At 44.9% G+C, this 26,700-nt stretch overlaps 2 protein-coding genes across 2 annotated transcripts in view; both read left to right on the top strand.

Annotated features, from left to right (window-relative positions):
* adgrb1a (adhesion G protein-coupled receptor B1a) overlaps nt 1-26,700 on the top strand; it is a gene marked incomplete at both ends in the record, with an annotated part of 153,781 nt that overhangs the window by 42,184 nt on the left and 84,897 nt on the right. The window lies entirely within an intron of this gene.
* On the top strand, nt 6,660-7,386 carry LOC308302367 (DNA-directed RNA polymerases I, II, and III subunit RPABC1-like; the record flags this gene model as incomplete). The annotated part of the gene is made up of 1 exon (XM_080746622.1): nt 6,660-7,386. The coding sequence occupies one exon, from the start codon at nt 6,660-6,662 to the stop codon at nt 7,290-7,292; it is 633 nt and encodes a 210-aa protein (XP_080602748.1). The 3' UTR covers nt 7,293-7,386.

The raw sequence follows: 26,700 nt of genomic DNA on the forward strand, positions 1-26,700 counted from the left end.
GACTGAGCTACCCGGACACAAAGACAGACAGACGGATATAGAGTTGGCAAATTTATAGTTAGACTAGAGGTTTGCGCCCGCTTCGCTCGTTTTTTAGTTAGTGAAACCTGACCAATCACTTATAGTCTGGTCAAAGTGTCATGTGAATCTCATCAATCCACCAATCCTCAAGCTTATCGGACAAATGCCCGTTTATGCCCATCTATGCCCATCTGGCATGTGCTATGCTACGGGCATATATATATATGGCCCTTATATACTGTATGCCTCAATATGAAATCACCCTCTACGTTTATATCAGGTCGCACTTATTGATGGTGACGTCACCAGAAATGCTGGTCCCTCATTGGCTTTTATGGTGATGATGGCATCATCACCCGATTGATGATGTCACTCTGTGTTTTTTCAAGGGTTTTCCCATTGGATGACGTCGCCGTTTGTTTTCTCAAGGGCTTTCCCATTGGATGACGTCAGCGCGGACACACACGCACATACAGACAGACGTAGATTTTTCTCTAATTTATACATTTATACAATACAAGATTTTCACCCGACAACGACGATATCTGAACTGTCACTGGAGTAGCGGGAACGCCACTGTCGCCCCCTGCAATGTTGTGGCCCTTGGCTTGGTACCCTAGACATAATTTGGCCCTTGGGGAAAACTAATTGGGGAACCCTGTGCTAGAATCTCGCCTAAGCTCTCTGGAAAGAGTAAACAGTGTACAGTAAAAACTTCTCCCGTAATGCTGCTTTCAAATCTCCATCACACGCAAACATCAATGATGTCCAATTCACTTCCTGGCTGTTCTCTGTGGACCTGATCTAGATTATGCATTTCTATGCTCTGAACGACAGAAAGAGGGGAGGGCCATTTCACATCCATTCTTTGCATAAGGCTGCCCTCTGCCGCCAGCTTGGCTAAAGTACACATATAATAGATCCAATGTAAAAGAAAGTTTGGAAATTATCAATAGATCTTTTTCTATAACGTCGCAAAGGTAAGCTGCTTTTTGCTGGCACCAGCCCCAATAAATAAATAATAAACTTGGCAGTAAAACTGTGTGGTTGCCCAACAGGGCAACACATTATTGCCCTGGGGAAACTTTATTCATTACTATGGTAACTTTTCCGCTGCCATTGGAAATTAACAGACAGACAGACTTCTGTCCGGGATAGGGAATCAATAGGGAATCAATAGGGAATCAATGGGAGTGGGAATCAGTAGGTAATCAATGATAGTGGGAATCAATAGGGAATCAATTGGTCGAGCTTCACATGACAGTTAGCTTACTGCAGAATATAGTCACCTCAGTAACTGTCAGCAACCACACTTGCAATTTCCAATTGCATCTTTTCTAGTTTATCTATTATTGTCGTATTGCTACTTCAGTAAAACTAAGCTGAGTACTTTCTCCCACCGTCAGTCCCAGAGAGACTGACTGAGACGAGAGGATGCAAGTATGAGAGAACTGGCGTCGGGGGATGGGGATGGGGTAGGGGGGGTGGGGGGGTTGGCCCTAAAGGCGAGGGCCAGATGGGGATAAATTGATAGCTGAGGCGTTGTGCATGTGAAAGCACGTCCAGCTGGACCCGTCTCGGAAAACCGTCACCCACCAAGGTTCTAATGGATTCCCGTCTGTCTCAACAATCCTGTGGAGGGCAAAGATGGCCCCCCTCCCCTCCCTCTCCTCTCCACACCTCCAGCCCGGTGCCTTCCCAGCAGCAGATGGCAGGGTCAGGCCCGCTGTCAGCCCTGCAGCGCTCGCTGCTGTCCAGTTTGGCCAGGCCTGCATCGCCACGCGCTGTGCATGCATGGCGAGTTCAGGGTTTAAGGAGGGGAGGAGACTGTCATCATCGGCCGCAGGGGGAAGATGAGCGTGCGTGTCGAGTGTGAGTGTCCGGGCGTACGTGCGCGTGCGTGCGTGCGTGCGTGCGTGTGTGTGTGTGTGAGTGTGTGTGTGTGTGTGTGTGTGGCTACTTGTATTACGATACTTGTGAGGGACAAATGTCCCCACAAGTATAGTAGAATTTGAGAAATATTATCCTCATGAGAGAAATGGTTGTTTTTACAGTAAAAATAGATGAAAAATGAGGAGCCATAGACACATATTCTGGGTGGGTTTAAGATTAGGTTTAGGACTTTATAGGGTAGGTTTAGGGGTTGTTATGAGTCATGACTGATTCATACATAGTTGAGCACCAGTGTCACACCGAAGTATGTGAGCTTTAAAAAGCTAAACTCATTACAAGAATGAGAACAGTAAGGTGTAGAGTTATGGTTTAGAGTTCAGAGTTAAGGTTTAGAGTTAAAGGAGTAGTTCACCCAAAACGTATTTATACTTATTTTGTTTGAATCCATGGAGATTTCTTCATTTTCGTCCCATTCCTAAGCCAGTAATTTGATGACCAGAGACTCAATTGCGACTCAATTGAGTCTGATTCCGCCTGCAGAAAATAAGACATTTTTTGGGTTTAGAGTTAATGTTTAGAGTTAAAGGCAGACTAGGTAGCTTTTCAGATGTGTACTGTATGTGTACACACACTACCCCCCCTCCTTCCCGTCTCTGACAGGTATTAAAGTGGTTGTCAAATAATTGCATGCATGCAGTCAATAACGACAGGATGTTCTCAAGTGTAATGTAGCAATACAATACAAGCATGTAAGCAAATACTGTAATATTTGCGCGCCTGTGTGTGTGTGTGTGTGTGTGTGTGTGTGTGTGTGTGTGTGTGTGTGTGTGTGTGTGTGTGTGAGTGTGTGTTCAAAGCATGTCATTGGCTGCCTGTCATTGTGCATGAGCAGAAAGTCTGTGCGCTTGTATGTGCGTGCGCATGTGTGTGTGTGTGTGTGCGTGGTGTCATCTGTGTCAGCGCACAGTTGGGAGACAACAAGAAGCTGGATCAGATTCATTTCTCACTCCACAGCGGACAGCAGGGGAGGCAGTGACTGATTAAAGCACGTGTGTGTGTGCGTGTGTGTGTGTGTGTGTGTGTGTGTGTGTGTGTGTGTGTGTGCGTGTGTGTGTGTGTGTGGGTGTGTGTGGGTGTGCAGGGGTGTCGCACCAAATTCTTGGCCCTGGGTACTTTAACTATTGAAAAATAGCAGATATACAAGCTCACAGCGCGGCACCGAGTGCCGCGCTGCGAGCTTGTAGATCTGCTGTTTTTGAAAAATCGTGAAAATTTGTGCATTTAAAAAGAATAATTCAAATCCTTCTAAGATTTTTTATGAAAAACCTGTTTCTATGTCAGTGGTGCTAGAACTTTTTCATGTGAAGGACCCCCAAAATGATATGTACCGTATTTGGCCACGAGTTACAAATGTTCGCTTAAAAAAATATTCAAAGATTTGCAGACATTTCCATGACTTTTCAAAAATAGCAGATCTACAAGCTCACAGCGCGTCACCAAAGTGCCGCGTTGTGAGCTTGTATATCTGCTATTTTTCAATAGCTAAAGTATAAAATAATTCCAGGCCCCTCCACCTCGGGCCCTTGTAACTCAGTCCCACTTTCCCCTCCCTTGTAACACCCCTGTGCGCGCGCGTGTATGTGTGTGTGTGTGTGTGTACGTGTGTGTGTACGTACGTGTGTGTGTGTGTGTGTGTGTGTGTGTGTGTGTGTGTGTGTGTGTGTGTGTGTGTGTGTGTGTGTGTGTGTGTGTGTGTGTGTGTGTGTGTGTGTGTGTGTGTGCAGGGTGGCGGGGGGCATGCAGAGTGAGAGGGAAACAGCCACTGAGAGGCTGAAAAACCCCAGCCGACAGACAGGAGGAAGGACAGCAGAGGGCCAGTAATGAAAGACTGGAATAAGAAATGGGGGGGAAAAAAAGACAAAAATGAGTGGGGGGAGGGGGGTGTGGAAGGAGAAAAATAATATCGCTCCTCAAGGGCGTGGGGGGAGAGAAAGAAAGGGGGAGGAGGGGCTCGCAGTTATGGCTCAGCGGGCAATAGGACGCGCCGCGCTGTCACCGCGAGTTAGAATCCAGAGAGCACGTGACCTTCACGGCGCATATCGGTGCCATCTCTCCCTTCCTTTCCCTGTCGAACACAACAGATTGCTATGAATTTAAAACAAACAAACAAAAGTAACGGGAGAATGATGAGGGGAATAGAGTCTAAATAATGGCCCTCGTGACTTGCAGCTTTCCTGCGGCGTTGTCAGATGTTAAGTAAGATGAATGCTGTCCTTATACTGCATACATCTGCCGTTGTCTTATCCAGTCCTATATTGTGCTGATCAGCACAATGGTCACTGACTTATGGCAATTTGAACTGTTAAACACTGCTGTAATGCTGATGTTATACTGCTGTAGCGCCCCATATTGTGTGCAATTTAGGTTTGTTTGGTGTGACTGTTCTCATTGCAGACCCTTGTACAGGTTTGGTTTTAGGATTGGAGCAACAGTGTGTCTGTGTCACCCAGGGGCGTCCCTGACATGGCCACTGGGGGCAGCACACGTGGCTCCTGGTGTGGCTATTCTGATAGCAAATCCCGGACCAGTGTTTGTGCCAAGTTAGGTGCGGATTGGAGAGAGCAGCGGTGGTGCGCCTTGCAAGTCTGGATGTTACTGTTACAGTTGCGCTGTCCACCGTCCACCCTCTAGACAATTTTAATGTAGGATGGCAGATATCCTGTCCTGGAGTTATGGTATCCTTAATTTAATAGGAGTTTATTGCTAATCTTAACAATTTCAGCTAAAATAACTCATTATTTGTAATGAATAAAATGCAATTTGAACCAATCTGTACAGTAGAGCATGTTAATACAAAACAACAAGCACATCTGCAGTGGATGGAGATGGTCTCCCTACTCTTTCACTGAAACATGTATTCAGCACCATATCCGGTGGACAGCGGCTTTCAGCACCACTTCTTCTGGACAGCGGCACAGGCCATGTTTGCCGTAACCCAGCACCGTGCTGTAACCCTGCACCATCCATGCCTATTATTACACATAGAGATAAAATACCAGAGAGAGCAAAGCAGCACACAGACCGACCGCCTGCCTGTGTCTAGTCTGCACTTAGGCTGAATGGTAAAATGCCTTTCTAAATCCTATCTGTTTTCTGAAAAACCTATGTTGCTATATATCGTTGCTGTCGGGCAGAAACATTGTACGTCCATTTTACGTTTCTGTGAGTTTTTTCCATAAATGAATACTCTACTTGATCATACTACAGCATCACACAAAAGCATAAAAAATGGCAGATCCACAAGCCCATAAGATTCAAGGATCTGTTACTTTTACAGTAACAGGTTTCCATCAGACAGAGACGTTTATAAATTAGTTGTGATTTTGTAGAGCATTTTTTCGTGTTAAGCAGTTGCAATGCAAATGACACATTTCTTGCCAATAAAGTCTTGCCAATAAACATTACAAGGCCTATTCTAAGATAAGTAGACACAGTACGTTGAAGGGGTTGGGACAGACGCAGAAGTGCATAGCTTGATAATCAACAAGAGCTCAGATCAAATAAGTAAAAAAAAACTAATTGTTTTGCATTTTTATCTTTGGTTGGTACATCATCATTAAAAATATATAATAATTAAAAATGAATGAACAAAAACAACCTAGCGAGCAGAATTGGACCTTGGGCGCTAGCAGCCTTTGCCCGTGGTAGCTCTGATACTGTAGCGCTACTGCACACCAACACACATTTCAATGAGGACTGATCAAGTTGAAAAGAATAATGAATAGACTCCAAAGCTATATCACTTCTAGAGAAAGAGGTCAATTATGCAGGCACAGAGCGTTGTGACCTATTCCCAAAAAACAGCCATGAGAATCGCTAAATTGCTAAACATTTTGGAAAATGTCAACAACAAAAATGGAAAACTTCTAAAAAGAACTGAAACATTTTGAGAAATGTTGAAAATGTTTGAAAAATAATGACATTCACAACAATAGGGACATCAGGATGACAGCGGGTGATGGAAGGTCTCTTCAAACTTGTCTTCTTTGGCATAATCATTTATTCTTAGCGGGAGACAAACCATTAGTCAGTGCCAGGTAGCAGTGCTCTGGGGATATTATAAAATAGTTTCATAGTACTGTACATCTAAAGGAAGGCCTCCTTCTAGCCTTACCCACAAATATACAGTATACACCTCACCTGTTTCCGTGAGAATTTACTGTAGCATTATTTGCGGGACACTTCCGGTTAACAGCAGGCGAAGGTAAGTCCATTCGTCCGTCCTTCCGTAACACCTCAATATCTATAACTGTTCTGACATCACATTGTTTACTGTCAAGACTGCTGATTATCATCACCTGGATATCCATGCCCATACAGTATGGAGATCCATGATGTCATCAATTACCTTCCAAGTTGGAACAACACATAGATCTCCATATATGGAGCTGACTGGATCATCACATGGAACTCCATTAATGGAGCTGACCAACACTGACATCATCAACTCTACGTCACCCGGATCTCCATATATGGCTATGGCTGACTCATTGTGACATCACCAGGATGACTCGACCACCTCAGAGGAAGGGTATAAAGAGACCGCGCTCTTGAGATTCTCTACCTTCAAGGACATCCACAGTGTGACGATAGACTGAAACGTGAGAAGCACACAATCACATCACAGAGAGCATAGAACAAAACACCTAATTTAATCAAAGTCCACATCAATCACTTAAGAGGAGATGGACAACGAAGAAGAAACCTACAGGCTCTGGAAAATCCGTAAAACAATCATGCAGATGTGTCATGACAGGAGCTATCTGGTGACCCAGGACGAGTTGGACCAGACCCTTGATGAATTTAAGAGTCAGTATGGTGACAAGCCCAGCGAGGGTCACCCCAGACGGACAGATCTCACTATTCTGGTCGCACAAAATGAAGACCCCTCCGACCAGATGTTTGTTTTCTTCCCTGAGGAACCCAAGGTGGGAATCAGAATCATCAGGACGTACTGTCAGGAGATGCAGAAGGATAACATCACACGTGCCATCATTGTTGTTCAGGTGGGCATGACGCCTTCGGCCAAGCAGTCTCTGGTTGACATGGCCCCCAGATACATCCTGGAACACTTTCTACAGCAAGAACTGCTCATCAACATCACAGAACATGAGCTTGTTCCTGAACACATTGTCATGACAAAAGAGGAAAAGGCCGAACTACTGGCAAGATACAAACTGAAGGAGAGTCAGCTACCAAGGATCCAGTTAGCAGACCCTGTGGCTCGCTACTACGGCATGAAAAGAGGACAGGTAGTAAAGATCATCAGGCCTAGTGAGACAGCTGGGCGCTATATTACATACAGAGTGGTACATTGACAGCAAAATATCTTCGTGTTCAAGGAAACTGAAGATGGAACATAACTCCTCTGGATTATTCCTTTAGCCCATGTATTATCTATAATATACTACTTAGTTCTGGTTCTATTTAGACTTGTTCCTTTTGTCATTTTACTTTTGTAATTATTTTGTAAAATAATCCAAAAACGTAATGACGAAAAAAGAAAAAGACCATCCACAGATCTTCAAACACACTCCAACGGACTCCATATATGGATATACGGTAGCTGACCTGGTCTGACATCACCTTCAAGACAGAAGTATTTTTCATTGTGCATCATTTTGCTCTAAGTTGATCCCATGCCAAAGCGAAAGTCGATCCCATGCCAAGGAGCCGTCAAGCACCGCCGTGTGAACACAGAGCAGCCTCCCAGCCACCCATGCCTGCATGCTCCTGTGTCCCGGAGAAGACGTGACACGAGTCACACTTGCAAATTAATTCCATCCCTTGTCCCTTTTATGCCCATATATGGAGATCCCTGATGTCATCAATATTAAGTCCATAGCTTGGAATGCCCCTATATGGACATAATTTGTGAGTCTCATGCAGTCTATGACATAAGACATCTATGATGTCAGACGTCAGTCATATCCACATTTTGTCCAACTTAAACAACCAACTCCAACTCGAATCAAACATGCTAATTCCGTCCTGTGAGGGCGAGGTCGCTTTCGCCCTTAGGGCGTCTTACTGGTAATTGCGACCGAAGGTCGCATTTACCCTGAAAAACCTTGTCGCTTGTCTGACCTTCTGTCCGTACAGGAAGTGATGTCAGTGTGATGTCAGTGAGTCGTGACATCACTTCCTGTACGGGGCGGCTACACAAGACTAAGAAAGACAAAAGAAAAGAGAAGGATACACAAGACTAAGAAAGACAAAAAAGAGAAGAATAAAAAAGAAAAAAAGGAGGAGGAGGATAAAGATACTAAGAGGAGAGAGAAGAAAGGGTGGATGAGGTACAATGTGCGGTATCCTCCTCCGATCTGATACGGGGCGGCTGGACTTAGATCACCTATGAAAGAATGTCCATCCACCTGGAGAAAAGAAAATGTAACAAGGAGGTGGCAACGGGGCAGCCAGATAAAGTTATCAGGCCTGGATCCGACTTTAAGTCGACGCACAGGATTCCAGAAGTGTAGCGCTTATTCGCTCTTGTATCAAACTGGTACTCGAAACGTTCTTAGAATTTAACATATTTTCTAATGTGTTAAGAATGTTTCGTTGTCAAGCTCAAAGTTGGGCATTTGGACCTATACATGGAGAAATGGAGCGAACCTGTTTGGCCTAAACATGGAGATGTGGAGAACACTATATATTGAGGTAGTCCAGTCCATCATGTCATATGGGACTACCGTCATAGACAGTAGCCATTGTTAGGCCGGAGTCAATGGCTGTCTGTCTGACTGATTTCTCATGGTATAAAAGTCCATGCATATATCGTCATTACCAGAAAAAGAAAAAAAAAAACGTTTTATGTACGTTTTTTTAATGCCCATCTCCATGTATGGGCATAACATTTATTGTATGTACCGGTATATGGATACATTTTATCTATCTATAAATGCGAGAAGTCTCTGTGAGTCTGTGTATGTAATCCGCGTATCTCGAGAACCGAGCAACTTTGATTGGCTCCCACCAGTTTCCCAAGAAAAATCTGCGATGCCCCTATAGCCAAAAATGTTCCATATGGCATGTTCTAACTGTGTGCCAAATTTCATGCTTCTTTCATAAAGTGCACGATGTTTGCCTGAAACGCTCGGACTATATTTACATTGTTCCCGAGTAGGCCGGCACCGGACATTATTAAGGATATTATGTTATCAATATTAAGGACATATATGGGCGGCGTGTTCCTCCCTTCGCGTCATCAGCGCCGACACCCTAGGTGGGTTGGCGATAGGGCCTTTCTATGTGGAGTTTGCATGTTCTCCACTGTCTCCTAGGGTTGATACCCTCACAAAAACATGAACAAACACCCCCCAGAATGACAACAACTAGAATCGTCAGAGAAACGCTGTGGTTGGCCAGATGGCCAAGAATTGGCGCGACCGAGGTCGCATGTCACCCTGAGGTCCAGTGGCGAAATTAGACCTTATTCCCCATGGGTTTTCGGATCAAGGGGGCCCTGATCAAAGGGGCCCGGGTCTGTTGTCTTTGTGCGATTTAAGCGCAAACTACAATGATTACCCCTAATATATTGGAAATTACTAAATACATATAATATCCTAGTATGAATTTATGTAGATATGGGCGCATTGGGCGTATATTTTTATTCAGGCCTATTAAAAACAAAATGTATTTTCGCCACTAGGGGGGGCCCTTGGGTTTTTAAAACCCAAAAACCCTATCAAATTACGCTTGTGCTGAGGTCGCAAGTCACCCTCAGGTGTCTTACTAGTACATATATAAACTCCCATAGGCGGCGGGTGAGCCAAACGTTTGGCGAGGCTGCACCCCGCCGAACCCCCCCCCCCGGTGGAGGGGGGGCGCGCCTCCACCGGCTGTGTCAGACACTGCCTCCATGCCATTTATATACAAGAATACAGCGACCCAAACAGTTACAGACCTATCTGACACAATGACAACAATCTGTAGGTCTACACAATAGACAACAGTATGCACACACATCACATCTTATGCAACCAAATTACGCACAATGACGGCGCAGCCGCGCGCGCGCACACACACACACACACACACACACACACACACACACACACACACACACACACACACACACACACACACAATTATTCTGTTGATACAGGCTTTCAGCTGCGCGATAGAGAGGAGAAGTCCTAACAGTTGACTGTTCAGGCAATAATACTCACAGATGAAGTGTTCCACTTCCAGAATCAGAAAGTATCCGTGATGATGATAATATCATTGTATAGTTTCCTCGCTGGCGTAATTGTCCAATGTCGACGCCATGATTAATGCCTTTGTTTGCTTGTGCATCGCTGCCTGTCTCATTTGAAAGTGTCTGTGGTATATTTTAGTTGATACAAATTACAAAAGGTTTTGAAAGTGCGCGGTCCACTGCAGCCATCATCACTACACTTCTCACTAAACGTAAACGAAACAACATTGTCTGTCTGTGAATGCTCTTCCTGTTGTCCTTCACAATAAAGTGTCCCCCTTTACTTCTTCCCAATGCGTGACATTTTACTCAGAAAAATAACACGAAATAGGTGTAACAGAGGCAGCGCGATGACGGTCAGGCAGGTTCATTTGGACTGAGACTGACTGTCAGTCGGAGGCTGACGGCCGGGCCCCCGCGGTTCATATATTATATAATTTGCAAAATACCCAGCGTAGCATTTGGGAAGGCACAGCCTCCCCTGGCCTTATTGACCCGCCGCCTATGTAAACTCCTCTATACAACTCACCAACACAACTTTGCTGGGAGAAGGACTTTTAGAGGTCCCTTTTCTGTAGCCAATTTGGCAAAGAATATGGAATACTTTAATAATATAAAAATGGGAATCATTCAAATGAGAAATTTGCATAGGGCGTATCTTACCCTGGTAGGGTATAATAAAATGAATGGCAAGGCATTTGCGCTGACGACCCTCAAAACTTCCCTTGCCCAACCAAACTGTAATTTCTGCTGCCGCTGCATGTACTGTACTGTTATATTAGTTGATACGACTTGGTTTTATGCACATTGTGGAAATGTGCGTTTAAATGTTAAACTGGCCTGTGGGACTATGTGTTATTCTGTTGTCCACCTAATCGATAACTTGCAGAGGTGGAAAAGTCCGGAATTCGAAAAAAATATGTCATTATGTATTACTTTTAACAAATTACACATGAAATACAAAATCAAGGAAAACAGAAAACAATTCAAAAAGTATAAAAGTATTGGCATCAAAATGTACTTAAAGTACTAAACGTAAAAGTACTATACAGTATATGCAGATCCGTCTCTAAAATATTAAAAAAATATTTTGAAAATAGCAGATCTACAAGCTCATAAAGCGTTGCGATGCGACGCAAGCTTGTAGATCGGCTATTTTCAAATGCCCAAAATGTATAAGGATGAAGTGGTAAATGTATGTTTTGTAATAACAATCAAAATCTACAAGTAACTAATAACTAAAGTTTTCAAATAAACGTAGTGGAATAAAAGTACAATATTTCCCTCTGAAATGTAGTGGAGTAGAAGTAAAAGTATTGGAAATTGGAATTACTCAAGTAAAGTACAAATACCTCAAATTGTACTTAAGTACAGTACTTAAGTAAATGTACTTTACACCACTGATAACTTGATAACATTGAGTGAAACTGAATTAATGTTTTCATCATTACAGCATATGCAGCATCAGCACCACTTGTCCTGAGTGTATAATTTAACTTTACACTATTTTAGCACTTCACGACAAAGGGAGTAAATATTTTTGTTTGAAATTTTAGATTGTCTCTTTTCAATGAATATCGTCTCTGTCGGGTGGAAAATCCTTACTCTTCGGGCCTCAAGTTGAGAAAAAGTGAAAGCGTCAGATCAACAAGCTCAGAACGTGTCGCGCCGTGCCGCGTTTTCGAACTTGCGTATCTGCGAATGCTTTGTGTGACGCTTTAGTGTGATCAAGTAGGGCGTTCATTTATTTATTTTCAAAAAGATAGAATATGGAGATAAGAGGTTTCTGCCCGACAGCAACTATTTTGTCACTGTCGGGCAGAAACCTCGTATCTCCAAGTTTCAAATGTGTACGTTGTTCGCAAAGTAAAGCCCTGCTTCTGCTTCATCATACAAGGCTGTCGCACAAAAGTAGTGAAAACTGCAGATCTACAAGCACACAACGCCTCGCACCGCGAGGCGTTGTGTGCTTGTAGATCGGCTGTTTTCACTAGTTTAAATCATTTTTAAAATGATAAATACTCAATGAACGGCTTTGGACATACAAGGTTTCCACCCGACAACAACGATATATTTAGTGGCGAGCAATAACGGCAACGATATAGAGCCCCGAGGGCCTCCGGGTCAACCAAGTAAAGTGGTTTAAAGTGGTTAATAGGGATGGAAAAGATCTGCTGCTTCATTAATGCACCTTGATCCAGGCCCCGAGGGATTGTGGGATACGATGAGGTCATAGTTGAAGTCCTTACCCGGATTACGTATAATGGAGTATAATTAATTTTAGGTGATTAAGTATTTACCGCCTCCTCATACAGTATGTGCCTCCTTTGTTTGCTTTTGTGCACACAAATCTTTTGTCTGTGCGTGCGCGCGCGCGCGCGCGTGTGTGTGTGTGTGTGTGTGTGTGTGTGTGTGTGTGTGTGTGTGTGTGTGTGTGTGTGTGTGTGTGTGTGTGTGTGTGTGTTGTTTATGCATTTAACCCATTCTGAAATTAAACAGTAAAATACTTTAAAATACTTTTAAAGTTTTAAGCTGAATGTGGCTAGCTCTTACTCTTTCTCACTCTCTCTCTCTCTCTCTCCCTCTGTCTCTCTGTGTCTGTCCCTCTGCCTTTCTCGCCATCTTTCTGCCTCTATCCGTCTCTCTGTCTGTCTCTGTCCCTGCGTGCATGGTATATGCATCTTGTCTGTGTGTCTGTCTGTCTCTCTTGCTCTATCTGTCTCTGCATCCAGACGGGAGCACTGAGTAGAACAACAGCAAGACGCACACGCACGCACGCACGCACGCACGCACGCACGCACGCACGCACGCACGCACGCACGCACGCACGCACGCACGCACGCACGCACGCACGCACGCACGCACACACACACACGCACACACACACACGCAGACAGACAGAGGCACTGGAAGGTCCTACAGATAATTGGGCACCACACACTGGTCCCTCGTGATGGACTGTGTGGGTGGCTGACAGAGGGTGAGAGGAACGCTGACCTGGCGAGTGTGTGTGTGTGTGTGTGTGTGTGTGTGTGTGTGTGTGTGTGTGTGTGTGTGTGTGTGTGTGTGTGTGTGTGTGTGTGTGTGTGTGTCTGCAAGAAAGATACAACTTCCGTAGTGCAGTGGTTCTCAAACTTTTTAATGTCAAGGACCCCCACATTAATATGTGTGTGTGTGTGTGGCCGTGAACGCCCCTCTGAGAATGTTTTGCGCCTTATCTATCGCCTTGCTGTTGTTGTTCTTTTTGTATTTCACTACTTTTCGTTGTCTTTTACTGTTTCATTATTTCTCTCATTTTCTGTGCAGCACTTTGGTTTGGTTCGACCACGGCCATTTGAAATGTGCTCTATAAATAAAGTTTGAGTTGAGTTGAGACAAAATCTCTCCCAGGAATAGCCGCTCCCTGACCCCCTAATCACCCCCAAAATGGTTTAATTTGTTTTATTAGCACATTGTACCGGTACATAAAAAGGAAACAATACTGTACAATACACAAAACAAGCTATTGTGCAAGATAATGAAGAAGCCAATGCTTATTTGGATCCTTTCCTCAATAGATAACATACTGTACATTAAAGGTTCAAAGAAAATAATACTAACAGAATCAAATCTACACACAGTAGCAAGGCTAAGTACATAACAATACATAAAATGACAAAGGTGCAAATGCAGTAGCATTAACACTCCAGGCTGTTTTGGGCAGGGAGCCTCACAGGCATTTTGGAAAGCAGTCAATAATAATAATCTTCCTGAGGTCGTCGTCAGCGTCCAAGGGCTTTGTTTAGCCTCAAAGACGCGGTGCAGTGTTAAATGTTTTGAATAATGATGTGATGAGTGGTTGCGTTGTGCGCTCCCTCTGGGTAACTTTTCAGATTAGCTGACCTGACGGATGGCGGGTGTAGACACGATAGCAGTGACCTCGCGCTTAGCCATTAGCATTTTAACGAGGTTGAAGTCACAGGCCTTTCTTGATGAAAAAATAAATAAAAACATTCCCAACCATTGCCAATGTAAAGCTGCAATCCAGAACTTATTTTAACCACTCTGTTGACTCGTGTCCGCCCGGGCTCTGTACTTGATCTGTTTCTTTTTTCTCTCTGCACCATTTGATTTCCATACCTAAAATGGCTCTACAAGCCTCTCTACAGCTATAATATGTTGCATTTTGATGCGTTGCGAGCTCGTAGATCCGACATTTCATGTGGTTAATGAACATTAGATATTACAGAATGTTAAATAATATACAATGTAATGACCACCACATACTGTGGCCCTGTTGTTGGGGCAGGGAACTTGCTGGTTGAAAACTAGTACTGCCTGATGCCCTTAGGAACAACATCTTCCCCGGGCCAAGCAGCGATGTTGTCTTTGGAATATTGGCTCTTTGCACAGCCACACGCCAGGTGAGCTTGTAGATTTCTGGGTCACCATGCAGAACTCACTTTAGTACTACCTCACAAAGTCACGATAAGGGTTTTTATTTACATTTTAGGATTGGAGAGCCTTATCTGAAACCAACATATGGATTACAGCAGTGTTTCTCAAACTTTCACATTTCAAGGTCTACCCTTAACTCTGACAGTGTACAAATTCATTTGGTTCCATTTGTAGACTGTCAGAGTTACAGACTTGTATGGGTCAATTTAGACCTCCCTAAAGGAACCCACAGAGTCCCTGGAATCCACTTTGAGAACCACTGGCTTACAGCATGCGGAAACCATACAGCCCCATCAAAATAAATGTCAATGCAAGGCATAGTTCTCTTAGTTCTTGCAGTGGACAAGAGTCACTCCCACCATGAGGCACATGAAAATTACCGACTGCAGCTTTTAACCTGCCTTTCCTTTTAGAACCTTAACTCACCTACAGCAGGTTAGACTGTCTCTCCTTCCTCTGGGCGACGTGCAGCGGACAGCCTGGCCTATCTCAGGTCTCCACTTAAAGCAGCTGGAGGCTGTATTAAACATTCATGTTTTAATTAAGCCGTTTTACCGCCGATACTTACTGTGTGATGATAAAAGAGGCCCTGCAGGTTGGAAAGGCTAATGCACGATGCTGTGTGTGCGTGAGTGGGTGTGCTTGTGTGTGTGTGTGCGTGTGGTGGACATGTGTGCGTACAATACGTGTGCATTTGTGTATCTGTGTTTGCTGTCGTGTGTAGTTGGAACTCTGTGGCTGTTTGTGTGTCCATGTGGATGCGTATGTCTATTCAACTTTGCGTCTGTGTTCTGTACATGCGAATGTAACCTTCAATGTGTGTGTGTGTGTGTGTGTGTGTGTGTGTGTGTGTGTGTGTGTGTGTGTGTGTGCGTGTGCGTGTGCGTGTGCGTGTGCGCGTGCGCGTGCGTGTGCGTGTGTGTGTGTGTGTGTTTGTGTGTATTTGTGTGCGCTTTAGTGTGTCTCAATGTGTGTGTGCGTGCCGTGCGTGCATGTGTTGTACTGTGCTGTGTCTTCATAAGTGTAAAAAACCTTGTAGGTCATTAATTTCCTGCCATAAAGAAGAGTGCTTTTTGGATTATAAAGGAAAGAGCAGCGGAACATTTTCCTTTGTCAACGCCCGCCGCCTCGCTGCGGAGCTCATCGCTCATGTGTGCAGCAGGCCGATAACGGCCCGGCGCTGCATGGGCCACATGGAGGCTATCGCCATGCAGGCGCTGCATGGAGGAGGTACACTTCCAGTCAAACGGTAACTTGTAGGGGGTCCCTTCCAGTCTGGCGTAACTTGTAGGGGGTCCCTTCCAGTCAAGCGTAACTTGTAGGGGGTCCCTTCCAGTCAAGCGTAACTTGTGGGGGGTCCCTTCCAGTCAAGCGTAACTTGTAGGGGGTCCCTTCCAGTGAAGCAGTGACTTGCCGGCAACTGCAACTGCAGTTCTCAGACCCATAGATGGTTTGCAAAAAAAACTAAAACGGTTCAAACAGGCGTGGCGTCTCAAGCTGACTTGAGCCATGGCAGGCACTGTCGATCGAGTCGCTGTGCTGAAGTCCGATTGAGCCGACTCAGCGCCGCTCGGATCATAACTCATATTTCCCAAAAGGCAACTTGTGACTTATTTGAGACAACATGAGCCTTGAATTGATGGATTTCTTTTTCTTTGTCGCCTTCCTGAGCCAACAGTCCAATATTTAACTAATTGAAGTTAATAGGAGACAAATCTTAATAAGAGCAAAACTATATTTAACATTCTCTTTGAACCTCAATCATCAGTAGGAGTCTTGGTGATTACACTAAGAGATTCGTTTTTGAGTTCTTATTATTCTTCTGTTTTTCCTTGGTCTATAATAGCATATTTAATTATTGGCTCAGGAAACTCTCCATAATTATATTCAAGGTTTCATGGGGTGAGTAATTGACAGAAAATAAGAAAGATCTTGACACAGTATTCACATTTTGAATACTTTTGATACTTTTGGTGTTATTTGGTGTTATATGCCATAACCTTTACTAGTTTGTTTTTTGTTGTATTTTTGAACACAGGACTTTTACTTGCACCAGAGTATTTCTACATTGTGGTAGGCCATAGGCCTACTGCTACTTTAACTTCTTCCAACACTGTGTGACAGGCGGTGCTCCACCCTGTCCTCCATCCATCGCTCACTTTCACACTGGCTGCTGTAGCGCATTTTACACTCCGTCACACACTTTGTGCTGGGCTTCAGTGCAGTTTAACGGCCGTGCTTCTGAAGACCGTATCTCTCTGTCCCCAATCTTATTGGAAATCTTTTCCCCCTTGCAGACCACTCTGTTATCACAGCACTCTGTGTGCGTGCGTGCGTGCGTGCGTGCGTGCGTGCGTGCGTGCGTGTGTGCGTGCGTGCGTGTGTGTGCACGTGTATTCCTGAAATAGGCAACATTCTGGTACAAATTCTGCATTGGACATCAACCCAGTTGATTGGGGAAGCATGACTAACTGGATGAATAGAACCATTTGAAATCCCAATTTCATGTTACAGTATTTTCATAAGGAGAGTGTTAGATTGCTTCTCAAACTTTTTAACTTCAAAGACCCCCATGGTGAGAGTTTACAAATGGACCCAAATGTACACTCTCATAGTCACAGACCTTGAGGGTCCGTCTGGGACCCCCTCGAGGAACCCTGAGGGTCCCTGGACCCCACTTTGAGAACCCCTGGCATAGGTCGTAAGTCCATGCAATTGACCATATTCACCTGGCGGCCTTGAAATTTGCATTTCATTCACTTAATTTCATTCACTTAATTGCAAGATGACCGCCGTGTGAATATCGCCTATCCACCTGTTTCCGCAAGACTTTACTGTAGCATTATCTGCGGGACACTTCCGGTTAACAGCAGACATACAAGCTCACGTTGCGTCGCAGATGCAACCGTTGTGAGCTTGTAGATCACACTCGGCTGCAACGCCGGAAATGCCGTTCGCCTTATGCGCAATGCACGATGGGATGTAAGTTGTGGATAGCTCCAAAACTTTGCAAAACCGACGTGTGAGTGTGCCTGCGTGGGTGCGTGAGTGAGTGTATGTGTCCGTGCGTGCAGCCGTGTGCGCGTGTGTGTCTGAGTCAATCGGCAAGTATATATTTAAAGGAGAACAGTGAGTCAGGGTGAGCTCTGGCTTTTAAAAGCGCGCTCTCCTTTGGTGTGAGTGCTAGCAGTCCATTTAATGGTCGTCGGAGGCGCTCCTGTGCCTTTCTTCACATTGATGACAAAGACAATGAAGATGAATTGCCTCAGCTCTGACCGCAGTGTGTGGCTTTTACTGCTGGCTGGCTGGCTGCTGAGAAGGGAGCGAAATGATTCATTGTGAGTGTAACTGTACAGCGTGTGTGTGTGTGTGTGTGTGTGTGTGTGTGTGTGTGTGTGCTATGGTGTTTATGTGGGCATCCAACACGCAGCGGGCACACATGCACTTTGCTAGCTCTGCGCATCCGTGTGCGCGCACGCGTGTGTGTGTGTGTGTGTGTGTGTTTTTGTGTGTGCGTGTGTGTGTGTCTGTGTGTGTGTGTGTTGGTCGTGTTTGTGCAGACCTCTGTGCCCTTGTTAGAAGCAGGCAGCAGTGCCTCTGCAGGGGGGGCTGTAAAGGCGGCTCTCCTTGGTACCATCACCTGGAATGACACCCAGAGGTGACGCACACACACACACACACACACACACACACACACACACACACACACACACACACACACACACACACACACACACACACACACACACATGCACGCTCGCGCACACTCTCACACACAAACATGCGATGAACTGAGCAGGGTTCAGCCAGCGCTGCCTGCCAGGTCTGTAGTGGAAGAGCTCATTAGTGCCGATGTCTCCCATGTGGTACTGTAAAGCAGCTTAACACACACACCACACCCGTGTGCATGCACACAGCACACACACATGTGTGCATGCACACAGCACACACACATGCACGCAAGCAATATCGTCGTTGTTGAGCGGAAACCTCGTATCTCCAAGTTTCAAATCTGTTCGTTCTTTCGTATAGTATAAAGCCCTGCTTCATCATACAAGGCGGTCGCACAAAAGTAGTGAAAACAGCCGATCTACAAGCACACAACGCCTTGCGGCGCGAGGCGTTGTGTGCTTGTAGATCGGCTGTTTTCACTAGTTTAAATCATTTTTAAAATGATAAATGGAAAACAAACGGTTTTGGACATACAGGGTTTTCACCCGACAATGACGATATTGGATCTAGGATTGCAGATCTATGATGTCAGTCTGTGACATATCGCTAGCCTCGTAGATAATTGCCAGAGTAATTTTTTGGCCAAAATAACTGCATGCCTACTCTCCTAACAACTGCTGCTTCATTGCACCTTATTGCCTGTGTCCTCAGCCTATAAGATTACTTGTTACATGCCAAAATAATTCAGGCAGAGTGCTTTTAAGTCAACTTTATGACTTGGAAATTGTTTTTGAATGTACCGGTACAGAGCATTCTGATAGGCTGAGGACATACGGCACGTATACATAAAAGCAGATGAACATGACTTGAGAAAAAAAAAAATTGCCATTCATTGCCTAAGTCACCTATAACCTTTCATTTAGTCTTTCCTGAAAACATTAAAATTATGACTTAGGTGGTGGTAATTATACTATGAGGCTAATGATAATGGCATACAGCATTGACTCCAAATTTGGACAAGAGTTGAGCCCGATCTGAGCTCCTTGACTTTCATAATTATAAAATGAAAATGAATGAATTGTATGGGTCTAACACACACGATATGAAATACATTATAGTGGAGGCAATTCTGTGGCCTACAGGCAGCAGGCATACAAAGTTTGCCGCTGATCAGTCCACCGGCCTTGTGTTTCTCAGAAGAGAATACAACGTTAACAAGTGAAAACACAGATGAAAACACTGCAATAGAAGTGTGAACTCTTCAGTGCCTGGAGGATGCTATCTAGACACATTGTATAGCGGTGCTCTGTGCCCTGCGGCAAACGCTCAAAAATAGAACCGTGCTGTGAAAGACTAAGGTTTAGATCTGCCCTTTTGATGGCTCCAGTGTGACAGACGTTGAAAACCATGGGTGCATTTCTTGATGTGAAAAATCAAAACAAAATGTGCAGTGTTTCATGTGCGTTTGTGTTTCTATGTGTCAGGGGGCCTTTAGTCCAGTGGTTCTCAATGTGGGGTCTGGGGACCCCTTGGTGTCCTTGAGGAAGTTGCAGGGGGTCCTTTGCTATATGATTGATTCGTGCACTCTTAGATTTTCTCTTAGAGTTAAATTGACGCTGAGGAGTTTACAGAGTAGATTGGCTTTAATAACTTTTAAGTTATGGATTCCACCTGCCTCAGCCTAAAACGGCTAGTCCGGTGCATCACGGGAGCCCACAGCTTCATTGTGTCCTGACGACTGCAGAAGAGATTGACACTGGAGCTTGCCTGGCTTCAGCCCTTACATCCCAAAACTAAATGAACATTTAGGCTGAGTGTCAGGCCACACTGGAGCAGCTCTGACAGTTAAAGCCTTTTATTGTGACCGTCAGGTCGCAAGTTACTATGAAAACCTCCAGCGGCTGTCCCTCCGTCAGTCCCTCCGTCCGTCACGCCACGCCACGCCACGTCACGTCACGTCACGTCACGTCACGTCACGTCACGTCACGTCACGTCACACTTTTGTCCCTAGTCTCATCTCCGGCACTATTGCCCCTATCCAAACTTTGCACACACACTCCTTGGCTGGCAAACCACAACCTCCACCCGTGATTTCTCACATTCCCCTCTTCTAGCGCCACATTGGAGATACAAGGTTTCCACCCGACAACGACGATATGGAGTCTGTGGCCTAATCATGCATATCGAACTGCCTTACATTATTGTTTTTTCATACAGAGATATGACTCTCTGTCATTTGGTCCTGGTAAAAAAAACGACTTCAGCCTGGTCACAATTATACTCCAGAATGAGTGTTTTCATAATGCCTTGAGGCTTCTCTTCTCTGCTTATTGTTATTCAGCAAGAATATTTTGCGACAAACGGATACAATATGGGTGACAGAGGCGTCTGACAGCGGCATGAAAAAGAGGGCAGAAGTTTGAAAATTGGTGTTTATTCATCGACTTTCACTCTGTCACGGTGTTGTGGAAGATAACCTGCTGCTATAGCTGAAGGCTCTGAAACCTGCGATACGTTTTTCACGTTTGTTATTTCTCAATACCTTTTTTTAGATAATCGTTGTTTGGGCATTTTATGCTTTATTTCACAGTGACAGTGCGTAGAGAGACAGGAAATGCAAGAGAGAAAGAGGGGGGGGGGGGGTGACATGCAGCAAAGGGCCTCGGTTAGATTGGGAACAAAGCCCAACTGTGAGCCTTGATAAGGTACGCACTCCACCAGGAGAGCTTTACCTGAGTGCCTCAACTTCTCCTTGCCTCAAAATAATCCTGCGTTGTCACAACAATGTACCGACCCGGCATTTAGTCGCTCTCTTGTTAAATGTCAGACACTGTTGAGACGACGAGGCCAGCGAGAGCCGCTAGAAGTATGTGGTCCTGAAGCAAATCAAAGCCGGTGGAGTGAAGATTTGAGGCCACCTTTTTGACTCGCTGTCCTTATTCTTTGAGTCGTCGTGCAGTTGGTTGTCACATTGTACTCAGAGGTGGACGGGAACATAGTACATTTGATTTAGTTAAAAAAGAATTGTATCCGTATTCATATTTTTTGATACTTTTGACTTTTAATCCACTACCTTTCGAATATAAATATTGTACTGTTTACTACATTTCTATGAATGAAAAAGATACATTATGAATTAACTTTTTGAACGAATCTATACGCTTTGTGAGCTTGCAAGTACATCTGCTATTCTCATTATTATTGATATGTTGGACAATTTCTGGAAGACATTGTTTAGGAAACTTTCGACATTTCAATGCAGCAATGCAGTGCTTTTAGAAAGAATCGTTACGTTACTTGCAATTGATGCTTTGAAAGCTTAAGTATTTTAGAACTTTAATTCAAGTACAAAATTTGACAGAGCAACTTGACACACACACACCACGAGTGAGAACTGGGATTGATTTCTTTGTCCACCTGCTGGGAAGTATAGGCGGTCCCGAATAAAACCACGACAGGACTGAAGCTTTGAGGCCACCTTTTGACTCTCCGTCCTTTTATTAGAGCCCTCGTGCTTGTTGGTTGTCACGGTTGTACTTGCAGCTTCGTCTAGACGTCGAGGCCTCGCGGGAACGTTCTTCCTCCTACAGAAGACGGCAGAGAGCTAATAGACACATCATATCTTTCTCTGGATGTTTGTGCTTGATGTGTCACCGTGCGCCCGCGCCTGTGTACGCCGTGTACCCTGGGGATGTCACATCTTAGTTTGGTATAGCTTGAGAAATAGCATCCTTTTTCCACAGCTGCAGGCAGCAGCCTTCGTGGAAAATTACCCCGGTGTCCTCTGTGTGAACGTCGTCTTGCGTTTTCCTCGTGACGATTTAGGCCTACATGTGTCACGGTTTTGTCAGCTGTTGGGTTATATACCCAGAACAAGCAGTCACTGTTCTGTGTGTGTTTGCTCTGTCTGCGTATATATCTCCCAGAAGATTTCCCCACAGTGTGTGTCTGAATTGGATCTATTTTCAAGTCACTCTGATCGTGTGTTCACACTTTCTTTACGAAGCTGCAGTCTTTCCTTAGCTGCCTGCGACCACTCACCAAGTATACCCGCTCAGTCTGTTGGTCAGTGTGTCCGTCAGTCTGTTGGTCAGTCAGTTGGTCAGTGTGTCGTTTGGTCTGTCTATATGTCTGTCCGTCGGTCAGTGGTCAGTTTATCAGTCAGTCTGTTGTTTAGTCGGTCGATTGGCCTATTTTGATCTGTCCAAATTATTCTAGTGACAAGGAGACAAGGAGTGACAAAGAGATGACATTACCATATTGTGGATTGCGTGTTGTTTTGGGTACACGACATCTTTCTTGACCCATGTTGTCAAATTAGTTTTGTAATTTATTCCACTGATCCGTTCATCACAATGGATGAGAGAAATGTGAGAAAGCAGTGCAAAAATAATAATAATATTGCAACCATCCACAAAAAGCTGCTTGCAAGCATTGCTCGGTATGAAACAGCTGAAAGGATCTTCAGGTTGTTGTTTCATGGTGTCTGTATGGCATTGATAGTGAGACAAAAAATCCTTCTGATGGATCAGAACTGTTATGAAATCACGTTCATTTAGCATTGTGGCCTGCTAAGTGTGGTCATAAATACTGGGTAGAAGTGAATGGTCCTGAGTAAAATCCAAACTGAAGCTCTCAGGCCTCACTGTCCTTTTCTTAGCGTCCTCGTGGTGTTGGTTGACACCGTTGTACTTACAGAAAGTTCAGCATCATTTAGACATGGTCTCGTGCGACTGTTCTTCTTTTAGAAGATGGCAGGGAGCTAATGGACATGTCATATATTTCTCTGGGTGTTTGTGCTTGATTTGTCATCTTGACAAATCGCTCATGCCTGTGTACAGAATGTACCCTGAGGATGTCACGGATATGCCAGGAGGTGGAGATTATGTTTACGTGTGTGTGTGTGTGTGTGTGTGTGTGTGTGTGTGTGTGTGTGTGTGTGTGTGTGTGTGTGTGTGTGTCCATTCGTCTGTGTAGAGCTTACCTTGGACACCACGGAACCGGTCAGGACCAAATCTTGCATGTACACTCCCAGCATAGGTTGTAACATGTCGCCACTCCCCATAGAGGCCCCTCTCCGCCTAACTCGAACACAATTGCCCATGCACAGCTTCATTGTGTCCTGACGACTTCACCCCACGACTGACACAGTGCCTAGGCAACACAGCTTGGCGGAGATCTTTTCTTGTTTTTCAACTGCGACCAGACATCTAGTTTAAGCCACTCGGTCAGTCAGTCGGTCAGTTTGTCGGACAGTTGGTGCGTTGGTCTCTCTAATATCTTCAATGGCAAACACTGAGCTTACCAGTTATTACATATTGTTGTATTAATGCAGATGGCGCTTGCGCCCATCACTTGTCGGAACCTTAAACGTCTTTGTCAGGGGAATTAACACATTGCCCTGTTGATTTCAAATGTATCCATCTCTCCCCCCTTGTCAAGTTTGTTTTACAAGGCATTACACTGATCAATTCATAATGATGCCCAGCTCGACCTCACTGTCATTTGGAGAAACATTTCATGACGACTTGATTGTGATTCTGACCCCAGAGCTCCAGCTGCAAGGATCTTGGCACAGTTGCACTGTTGTTTCACCGTGTCTGGTGCATTGATTGTAAGGCAGGACAGGTGAGAAAAATGACCTTCTGACGGGTCCTTTTGGGCAAATTCTGTCATGTGTGCCCTTAATCAGGCAAATAGAACAACAAGGTTTGAGTCCTTGATGTTTTTGAGCAGTGGTCACACCGCTCCTCAGAGTGACTTTGTCCGTGGTTATGTTAGTCCATAGCATGAGCTGCAATACCGCTGGTGACCAAGTGGCGCTGTTGCATCACACACACACCAGCACACGCACACGCACACACACGCAACCCTGAAATGAACTGCTACACACACGGCCACGCACACACACACACACACACACACACACACACACACACACACACACACACACACACACACACACACACACACACACACACACACACACACACACACACACACCACCGCTCACTTCAAACTTGGTTTGATTTTTTTTTCTATAGGCCTATATTAGGTTCACCCACAAATGTACAGTAACATGCACACTCGTTTGCTGCCCTGTGACGAATTTGATGAGTTATTATTATTTTTATTCTTTTGTGTGAAAAACACTTGTGTGAGGGAACGACCTGGCAGTAAATGAGTTAAGTATATACATTTTACTGCAATTACCGCTTGGGGCCTGTGGGATCTATTTATAGGGACCTACTTACGTGTTAGGGACCTACTTAATGTAATGTATGCAGTTTATCAGGTTTATCAGGTATATTTTATTGTTACCGAACATTTATGTTGTTTTTGCTCTCATTATGAAGGGTTCCATTTCTCTATGGATGTTTGATGTTTGTTCACTGTGATTGCCACTATGCCAGGGGTTTTCAAAGTGGTCGACGGGGCAGAAACCTCTGTCGCACAAAACTAGTGAAAATAGCCGATCTACAAGTACACGAGGCGTTGTGTGCTTGTAGATCTGCTGTTTTCACTAGTTTAATACATTTTATAGATGATAAATACAAAAAGAAAGGTTTTGGACATACAAGGTTTCCACCCGACAACGACGATATTCTATAAATGTAAGGTGCTGGGAGTGAAAATTATAATGTAGGGGTGCCTCGGATTAAAAAAAATATTTATAGGGTGCCCTGAGACAAAAAAGTTTGGGAACCCCTGTTCTATATTGCACATGAGGATTGTAACTGATTGCAGGCCTGCAGCCACTTCCAATTTAAGATGGCTTCTAATTGTCACAAACGTTTTGCCTGCTGTAGGTCATCTTTGCAATACATATATCGATGCAAGTTAGCCGTTTGTGCCTCATTTTTACGGTTGTTAGCTGCTTTTGATCCGTTCGTCTCTCTCCTACTCACCTGTCTCAAGAAATACCGTGCAGATCTGTTCTCACATACAGTAGTTTGATCCTGCTTTTTCTGTCTCTGCCTTCTGGCTACATGCTCACCCGGGCCAAACATTTGGCAGTATCCCCGTGTCCATATAGCAGACACACTTGAGTCCAAATAGCTATCTGCGGAGCAGTTCATTTGCATGAAAATGCTGTTGGATAACAGGGCAGGCCCGAGGACTCTGTCCTGTGCCCGCAACAGACTCACTGCGGCACGGAAATAGCTGTTAAACTCCCTATTGGTGATCTTTCAGATCCAGCTGAGTGAGTGGGGTGAGAGCGTTATTGGCAAGGAGAACCTGGGCGTCCGCAGGCCAGGTTCACAGTTCTGCATAAACTCATCATCGTGTCCATTACCAGTGTGTTTCAAGGCCCTTTCTCTCGTTGCCCGCTGCTGTGGCAATGTGAGATCACTCACATTGCATAGCGTAAATCCTCAGTGTGACTCTGAGAGTTGAAAATGGGACCCTCATTTGGGACCCCTTTTTTTCCTCTCCCCAAAGTTAAGCAACGGTGAGGAATTTACTGCGCAGGTAGATCCTGACCTCTTCCCACCCCCACATAACTCATTCTCTCTCTCTCTGTATCTCTCTCCCTCTCTCTCTCCCTGTACTGTGAGTCACAGTGCAGTCACCATCCCACGCTATGTTTTGAGACAAGGGCCTCTGATGTATGAGAGCGTCATAAAGCGTGGGGAGAATCGACCGCATTGCTCCGTTAGGCCAGTGATGGTGATTACGCGTGCGCGTGCACGTGCTTGTGCTTGTGCGTGTGCGCGTGTGCGCGTGCGCGTGTGCGTGTGCGTGCGCGTGCGCGTGTGCGTGTGTGTGTGTGAGATATGGGGTAACTGAGAAACTGCGGTGACTGAAGATGCGTAACTTCGATAAGGGAGTTTGTGTGCGCGTGTGTGTGTGCAGACTGTGCACTATTGCTTAAATATAAATATAAATAAGTGTTAGATTATACTTATAGCATATGGGTGTTTGATTTATCTTTCAAAGATATTTTTGGGGGGCTTTTGTGTGTGTGCGTGTGGGCAGGGGGTACATCTAGAGTATAAGCCATACATTTGCGAGCTAAGAAGGAAGTCAGCGAGAGAGAGGGGGGGGGGGAGAGACTAGAGAGTAGGTGAGCGCTAGACCAGAGGGAGGAGGTGGAGGACGGGGGTGGATTTAAGTCTCATGAGAAGCGCTGTGAGGGAGGGCTGTGTGAGGGGGCGGCCATTCTGCTCCACAGTGTCCTGGCAGTTACCATAGGAACCCTTCAGTGCAACACCCAGGACGCGGAGGCGTGCCTGGTACGTCAACAACCTGTGAAACTAACAGCCCCGCCGGGGATAGAAAGTCCAGACTCTCCCAAAGCCTCTTGCCAATCTTTCCCCCGTCTGTTTTCTTTATTGTTGTGTTTACTTTGTGATTTAGAAGTACTAAATGAAGATCGGGTAAATAAAACAAATAAGCATAGTTCTTTTGTTGTT

This window comes from Nannobrachium achirus, assembly GCF_963921795.1.
Source record: "Nannobrachium achirus genome assembly, chromosome: 2".
Lineage (NCBI taxonomy): Eukaryota > Metazoa > Chordata > Actinopteri > Myctophiformes > Myctophidae > Nannobrachium > Nannobrachium achirus.